General features: G+C 42.7%; 1 protein-coding gene across 2 annotated transcripts in view; it reads left to right on the top strand.

The window, feature by feature from the left end:
* The window catches only part of Grb2 (growth factor receptor bound protein 2), a 91,425-nt gene that overhangs the window by 75,932 nt on the left and 6,706 nt on the right, over positions 1-8,787 (top strand). For both annotated transcript variants that reach the window (XM_023714041.1, XM_004630100.3), the window contains exon 3: positions 236-333. In XM_023714041.1, the coding sequence (XP_023569809.1) occupies positions 236-333 (98 nt within the window). The remainder of the gene's footprint in view (positions 1-235; positions 334-8,787) is intronic.

The raw sequence follows: 8,787 nt of genomic DNA, 5'->3' as shown, positions 1-8,787 counted from the left end.
ACACACACACACACACACACACAAATAAAATTTAAAAAAAAAAAGATGTTTGATTTCCAGTGACAGTTTGTGTTTTAATTTTTAGAGTTTACCATTTGCTCATTGTCTGAAATCATGTAGTCTTAACTCTATGTAATTGATAGTACCTGAAATAAGACCTAAGTCAGCACAGATTGCCTTGTGGCAACCTTAGAGGAGAAGAGAAGTGATTGGTTTTTGTCTGATTTCTTCCCAGGTTTTGAATGAAGAATGTGATCAGAATTGGTACAAGGCAGAGCTCAATGGGAAGGACGGCTTCATCCCCAAGAACTACATAGAGATGAAACCACACCCGTAAGTCGGACCCTGCTGCTTTCCCAGGAGAGCCCATCTGCTTGCTTCATCCGCTGGTTTTAAGTTGAGACCCTGGGGTGGGTGCTGTGGTGTTTATTCTCTTTCCAGGGAATTAACCCAGTGTGTTGATTTTTGTAATGGGAACTATGTAGTGCATAATGATATAGTAATGATATTCATTTTAGATTAATAATCATCAGTGATCTTCAAAAATAAAACTATTTTTGCAAGACCATAATTTAATTCCTGTGGAACTGTTGGGACTAGGTATGTTTGAAAATTCTTTTTTTCTTTTTTGAAGTTGGAAAAGGAAAGCCAGGCGTGGTGGTGCACGCCTGTAATCCCAGCAGTTGGAAGGCTAAGGCAAGAGGATCACTGTGAGTTCAAGGCCTGCCAGGGTTACAAAGTGAGTCCAAGGCCAGCCTGAACTGCATAGCAGGTGTTTAAGTGCCTGCTGAAACAAAGCAGTCAGGCTCAGGATGCTGTGGTTCAATCCCCTTTTCCTCAAGCCAAACCAGGCCTTCCCTGAAGGCATCTTGAGTGCCCCCCCAAAAAAAAAAAACTCCTTCTGAACTGCATAGCGAAACCCTGTAAGGCAAAAAAACAAAAAAAGGTTTAGAGTAGGTTACTACATAGTTTCGTGTTGCTGTGTTTGATGATCACTCGGGATATCAGGACAGCTTCTTTAATTTCTACATTCTCAGCATAATGGTTGGCGTATGTTCTCAATATGTTTATTCTTTCACCTAAGTGTTTGTACTTCAGAAAGGAAATAATGTTCTCTACACTGCTGAGAGCAGTGAGCATTTTTAGTTACCTTTGGACCCCAGCCCTGCTTTAATACTGTTAATGTGGCCTAGTGGGACCTGGGGACTCTTACAGACTGCTGAGCTCCCCTCTCAGTCACCCCCTTTCATTGGCCCTGCTCTTGCCTCAGAAGCAGTCGTTTGTAGGCCTCGTATGTTAAGAGAGCACAGGCTTTCAACACTGAGAATAGAATTTCAATAGGACCATGTCTCTTTGCTTGGTTTAACACCAAGCAGAAGCTTTGAAAGGTGACAGACCCTACCAGGGATAGCCGTCCACTGTCCCCTCTCCTCATTATCACTGTCCCAAGACCTGTCACATCTTGTTCTCCAGCTGCTGGAGTGGACCACGTTGTACTTCATATTTTTCCGTATGCCAAATTTGGAGAATGTCTGTAATTGTGCACAGATGTCATTGAGCCAGAGAGGGTTTCAGGGTCACCTAATTCAATATTTTGTGTCCTTCTAGTATTTTGTATTTCATTGTCAGTATTTTATTAATGTAAAATAATGAAAAGCTCACAGTATAGAAAACTGTCGAGTAGTACATGAGCTCATCCAGGGATAACCACTGGTAGATAGCAAGTAGATGTGGGTCCCCAACACTACTTAGAAACTAAACCCCAAACCTGTAATGATTGTCTTCTGTAAAATGTAACAACTGACATAGGAGCCTCCCTGTAAAACTGTCAGTTGAGTTCATGCCCTGGTCAGTGAACTTTTCCAGAGTACTTATTATATGGCAGGACCATGTGAAAGTGATGGGGAATGACGCTCTTGCGGCCTAGTAAAATTCCCAGGTGACTCAGAGGGAAGCTCTCTGAGATTGTGTCTGCGAAGTCTTCCTACCCTGGAGATAGAAGCTTGAGTTGGCCTGCGGGGTAATAGAGGGAAACTGGGAGATGCTCAAGGAAGCTTTACTCCAAGAGGAACCAGGCACCTTATAACAGATATAATTGGGTAAATGTTTCTTTGGTTGATTAACAAGGTCAGGACTACTCTACTAAAGTATGACTATTTGTCCTGTTTTGTTTGGAATGTGTTCTGTCTTATATCTTTTTAAGTATTTGTATTTGATCTCCCCTTAAAAGATCTTAAGTTTCGTGGAGAATTTGTGTCTTTTGTGTGTATTCCATTAAAACTTGTACCTTGCTTTTGCATATAATGGCTTAGTGAAAAAAATTTTTGAGGGGCTAGGGAGATGGCTCAGTAGAATAAGTACTTGCCTGGCAAGTGCAAGGGCCTGAATTCAATCCCCAGTTCTGCCAAAAGAAAAAGAAAAAAAAAATTTTGTTTGTTTGTTTTGGTCTTTTTGAGACAAGGTTTCATTTCATTTAGTTCAGGCTGGCCTTAAACTCACTGTATAACCCACGCTGACCTCAAACTTGGCAGTGGTCTTCCTGCCTCAGTCTTCCACATGCATAAGTATGTGCCACCATGCTCAGCTTGAATATTTTTTTAGTTGATAAGTCAGGCACAAATTCCTAATAGTAAAACACAAAAGCAAGCCAAGTGTGGTGGTGCACACTTGTAATCCTGGCACTGGGGGGCCAATGCAAGAGGATCACCTGGAGTTTGAGGCCAACTTGGGCTACATAATGAATTTAAGGCCAACTTGAACTGCATGGTGAGGTCCTGTCTTAAAAAAAAAAAAAAAAAGGCAAAAGCATTAAATCTTTGAAGTCGTATGTGCATGACTCCTGGATCTCCTGTGTGGGTTGATAAAGTCCTCACCTGAATTCTCTGTAGCTTAAAATTGGAGGATTGACTTGTAGTCACTCAGAAGCAGGCCAAGTGGCAGTAACCCTGAAGCTCAGTGTGAGTTTCTTACAGACTTCTTGTAATAGGCAGTAAGCACAGCATTAGATTCTTTTATTTATTTATTTATTTATTTATTTATTTATTTATTTATTTTGTGTGTGTGTCACCAGCTCAGCCCACCAGGGGGCGGGGGCTGGCTGGCATGTGGTGCTGGGGGATTGAACCGCGGTCCCTGTGCTTTGCTTAGCTTAGCTTCTTCTAAGTAGGTGCTTTAGACCACTGAGCCATCTCACCAGCCCAGCATTAGATTCTTAGGGCCTTTTGGTCTCAGTATTTGCATCAAGAGGGTCTATGGGCTTTTCACTGTATTGGGGAGGCATTGGACAGTGGTTCATTCCTGAGAGGAAGAAGAACTGTGGATCAGATCACACTTGTCATTTTCTTTTTATGGTGTCGGGAATCAAACCTCAGGACCTTGTACTTGCCAGGCAGGACTGTGCCGCTATCCTGTATCCCTGGTCCATATATATACATTTTCTTTTCTTCACTCTTTTCTCCCTCCTTCACTCCCTCCCTCCCTCATTCATTCATTCGTTCATTCATTCACTCGTTTATTTTTTCTGGAGGCCTGGGGATTGAAGGTAGGGCCTTCACACTGACACATATCCCCACCCACACTCCACACACATGTTCTTTGAGACAGGGTCTCACTAAATTGTCCAAGCTGGGTTTGAACTTGTCCTCCTCCAGAGTAACTGGGTACAGGTATATGTCACTGTACCTAGTTTAGTTTTATTGGTTTTGCTTGTGATTATTTTTGTCCTAAAAATTGAACCCAGGGCCTTTGCACTGCACTACATCTTGTAGCCCTTTTTTCTTTTACATTTTGAGATAAAGTCTTACTGAGGCTAAGCAAAGTCTGGAGTATAGCTCAATGTCAGGGCCTTAATTCAGTACCCAGTACACACACACACACACACACACACACACACACACACACACGTACTCAGGTTTAGGCTGAGAGCCATGATTTATTGGCTGCTACACTAGATCCAGTGGTAACAAAATCAACTTGTTTCTTTATTTTTCATATTTTCAGACCAAGAGGGAATTTATCAGAACATCAGACTATAATTATTACCTTAAATGAAATGCCTGTGGCTTAAAGTTCTTTTTCTTCACATTGTTCCAGGTGACATAGATATTCTCAGTCAAGCTGTTAAGAAAAGATAGAAAATAGAGGAATGGAATTTTTTAGAAATTGAATTAATATGTGTTATGTACATGTATCAACTCTCATAAGGAATATAATTAATTTTGTACTGTAAAATTGCACTAGTAAAAACAAAGGAAAAAGAGAGGAAATTCATCCCAAATTAGAGCCCAGCCTGGGCAGTTGAATGATTTAGCAAGACCTTGTCTCATAATAAAGGGGCTGGGGATGTACTGCAGCTCAGGTTCAATCCCCAGTACTGCAAAGAAAGGGGAGGAGGGGGGAAAAAGGCAAAGCTGAGCTTCCTTGGAAAGCTGTAACTACTGGGGCTGGGGAAATGGCTCAGTAGAATAAGCGCTTGCCTGGCAAGCACAAGGACGTGAGTTCAAAACCCCGGTTCCACCAAAAAGAAAAGAAAGCTGTAATTACTGATCTTGATTGGAAAGTCACTCTGTGCCTTGACCTTTGTCTCTGATATAAGAACTTGGGGGAAAAAAAGAAAAAAAAAAAAAAAGAACTTTAGAGTTCTAGCTGATCAGGAAGCCCCTAGAACTAGCTCCTCTGGATTCTTACAGATGGGCTGCAGGGCAGGCAGGGATTCTCCACGCTGAGCTCTGAAAGGCAGAATGAAATTCTGAAAAGCCCTATTTTTGCAAGTCTACAATATTGCTTAAAGGATTGTGCTCATGCTTGTGTAGAGCTGTCCCCGTGTGGGACTGAGTTGTAGGTGTTGGTAAGTGTCAGTGTCCTAGCTGTGGCACAGCACAGAGACCACACTTGAGCCCTCCCCCCTCCTTGTTGGAGAGGAAGCAGGAGTTATAAAATGGAGAACCGCCTCACCTGCACATTTGCATAAGCACATTCCACACTGTTTGGCCTGCTGCATGTTTTGTGTGTGTTGGGTATGAATGTACAGATGTGCTTTTCAAAGTAAATGCAGATATGGGAGGGAGCCTCTGGCTTGCCTGGTACTGGGCATTGAACCCAAGGCTTTTACATTGAGCTACAGACCAAGCCTTTTTATTTTTTATTTTGAGACAGGATCTCAGTAAGTCTCTTGAGTTGCCCAGGCTGGGGTTTAAACTTGTGCTCCTCCTGCCTCAGCCTCCCAGGATGGTATTATAGGTATAAGCAACCACCTGTGGCATACTTGCTATTTCTAATGTGGTGTATACCCATTTTCTTTTTCTTTTTCTTTTTTTTTTGGGGGGGGGGAACCGGGGATTGAACTCAGATCCTTATGTTTGCCAGTCAAGCGCTTATCCTACTGAGCCATCTCCCCAGCCCCAAGACCCATTTTCTTAAAAGATTTTTTTTTTTTTTTTAAGATACAGGGTCTTGCTACGCAGTTCAGACTCTTAGTGATCTTCCTGTCTCAGCCTCCCCAGCACTGGGATTACAGGGATGCACCACCACACCCAGTTTCAGTAGCAGGCATGGTGAGGGCTGGCCATCTGGGGTAGTGGGGATCAAACTCGGGACCTTCTGCTTGCCAGGCACCTGCTTATGCAGCTGAACTATCTCCCTAACTCCTTATAAGATTTCTTTTTAAAAGATTTTATACTATTGGACTGTTGGCATGTAGTTACACATAATATCAGGATTAAAGCACTCTGCCCATGTTTACAGCAGCACAGTCCCTAATGACCAAACCTTAGGATCAGCCTGCGTGTCCATCAGCAGATAATACAGAAAATGTATTTACACGTGAGGAGGCCGAGGATATGGCTTCAGTGGCAGTGCCTGCCTGGCAAGGGTGAGGTTGGATTTCGATTCCAGGTTCAAAGTGGAGAGAGGGAGTTTCAGGATGCACAATAGAGCACTACTCTGCCATCAGTATAAATTTGAGTCATTTGTAGGAAAGTGGACTGATACCATAATGTTAAGCAGAACGAATTAGACGCACAAGTTTCAATCAAAGATGGTTTCTCTTACATGTAAAATGCAAAATTAAAAAATGGATAATGGAAAGTAGGGAAGTGGGGCCAGCAAGATAGCTCAGTGGACTAAAGCACCTGCTTAGGCAAGCTCAGGGACTGAGTCCAGGTGTAATGGAGCACACCTGTAATCCCAGCACTGGAGAGGCTGAAAGCAGGAGGATCACCACAAGTCTAAGCTGTGTAGTGAGACCCTGTAACAACCAAATACATTTAAAAAAAAAAAAAACCTTGTATACAAAAGTAGGGAGGTAAGGGGAAGTAGATCAAGAGGTGGAAGAGACAGAGAGGTGCAGGTGGGATGGGATGAACAAAAAGAATCAGGATATGTTATGTACAGGTACCAGTTCTACACAAGGAATGTAAACATATAAACACTACTAGAGATATGTACCAAAGGAAGGACGGGATCAGAAGATGGGGAGGAGAAAGGAGAACAGGCAATAAAAGGAATTGGGATGTTGTATATGTGTGCCAACTTGCACAAGGAATGAAAACATACACTACACACATGTACTAGTAAACTAAAAAAAATTTTTTTAAAAGAAGGCTCTTGAGCTGAGGATGTAGTTCGTGTCAAAATGCTTGCTTTATGAGGGCCTGAGTCTCATCCCCAGTACCACAAAAATATTATTTCCTTAAAAAGCCTATGAGAGCCAGGTATGGTGCCGCACGCCTATAGTCCCAGTACTCATCTCAGAAGGATTGCTGCAAGGTCAAGGCCAGCCTGAACTGCATAGTGAGACCCTGTCCCAAATACATACACACACACCTAACAAACTTATAAATGTAGTGAAGTACTCTGAGGAGGTATCATGTTAGCAGTTAGATGTCTTAACAGAGTGACAGCTCAACCTTGCCATACGGTATCTCCTATGCTTTGTAGATGGCTTTCTGAATGAGAGTGCATGTGTATTACCTGAAATAGGAACAGATACCTGAGAAATTTCTGTTTAATTAAATGATTTTCAAAGCTATTTCCTTTCTTTTTTTTTTCTTTTCCTTTTGTCTTTTTTGAGACGTCTCACTACAGCTCAGGCTGGCCTTGAGCTCATTGTGCAACCCAGGCTGGTCTCAAACTCAACAATCCTCCCACCTCAGCCTCCCAAGTGCTGAGATTATAGGTGTATACCACTACACCTGGTCCCTAATTGTTAATCTCTGGATCTGCAGATTTACAGCAGAGATACATTTATTTTAATTGTAAAAACTTTAATTAGGGTGTTTTCCTATATTATAATTTATAGTCTTTTAGCTAGAAAAATATTGAGTTGATTTTAAGCTAAGAGCAAGAAAGCAACTGCAACTTAGGTGATTTTAGAATTGTGCCCATTAAAAAAAGGCCTAGAAACATACACCATCTGCCACTAGTCGCTGCCTCTGGGGGCCTGAGAAAGAATCCTGCTTGTTATTTTTACTTCATCCTCATCTGGGTCATTTTAAGTTACATCCACCACTTTATGCCTTAAAAGAGGGTGCTGCCTATGGGAAGCTCTTGGGGTCAGGAGCAAGGAGGGTAGCTACAGAGAACCTGCACTCCATGTTGGCCCTCCTATGGCAGTAGCCAGATACACACTGCTGCACTTGTGTTAGCAGTTCCATGTCTTAACACAAGTGCAGTGTGCCCTCAAACGCCCCCAAGACCAGATGTTTGAATCCTCTAAATACTGGTAGCTGTCCTTGTCACCTTTCACAATCATACTAGTCTATTAATAAGGAGTTTCTCCTGAACGGCCTCATTCCCAGCACTGCAGGCTTAGTTGTAAAAGCACGAGGATGTCTTGTGCTAGCTCCTCCGCAGCTTGACATTAGAGCATCAAAGTGAAAAAGTCAGTAGTTTGGGGACACTTGGGTTTCCCAGGTAGCTTGCAGGTGTGTCTCTCCTAGCACCTCCTGTTTTCTGTCTGAACTTGCATAAAATAGACATAAAGTTAATTTGTAGCTTTAATAGGCTGATACCTTTGCTATTATATTTTGCATATTAAATGAATGTGTTACCATGTAAGAAATGTCTGTCTTTGCTATAAATATTAAAAAAAAAAAAATGAGGGCTGGAGATGTAGCTCGGTGCCTGCCTGGCAAGTGAGAGATCCTGAGTTCAATCCCTGCCATACTCACATAACCCCCATGAAACATTGAAGATGATTGAAAAGAGAACATTGTCATCAAATTCTCCACCCTGGTTAGCAGTGGTTCACATTGGAGGAGCCAGGCAGCAGTGACCTGGAGCTCATTCAGAGGTGCCACCTCTTTCCTCCTGGTGAGCCAGTGGCCACTTGCCCCCAGTTTTCCCTGAAGTCAGCCACATTTTCATCTGACCAGAGTGAACTAGCATTGGAAGCAGTAGAGCCTGTAATTTGCTTGAAATAACAGATCTTAATTTTAGTTGCTGTATGCTGGGTAAATTAAATTATGTTACCAATGTTGTGGGTTTGGGGGACTTTGGGTCTGTCCTGGTGCTAGGGTAGAGCACCAGGGCCATGTTCATGTGGCCAAATGCTTTGCCACTGACCTACCTCCAGGGCCCTTCCCAGTGGCTTTTGAAAGCTGCGGGCTAGGGGGCCAGGGAGATAGCTCAGTAGAGTAAGTGCTTGCCTGACAAGTGCAAGGTCCTGAGTTCAATCCCTGGTACTGCAAAAAAGAGAAAGAAAGAAGGAAGGAAGGAAGGAAGGAAGGAAGGAAGGAAGGAAGGAAGGAAGGAAGGAAAGAAAGAAAGAAAGAAAGAAAGAAAGAAAGA

This window comes from Octodon degus, unplaced genomic scaffold (assembly GCF_000260255.1).
Source record: "Octodon degus isolate 3935 unplaced genomic scaffold, OctDeg1.0 scaffold00033, whole genome shotgun sequence".
NCBI classification, from domain to species: Eukaryota; Metazoa; Chordata; class Mammalia; order Rodentia; family Octodontidae; genus Octodon; species Octodon degus.
This window is presented reverse-complemented; position numbering and strand designations above follow the sequence as displayed.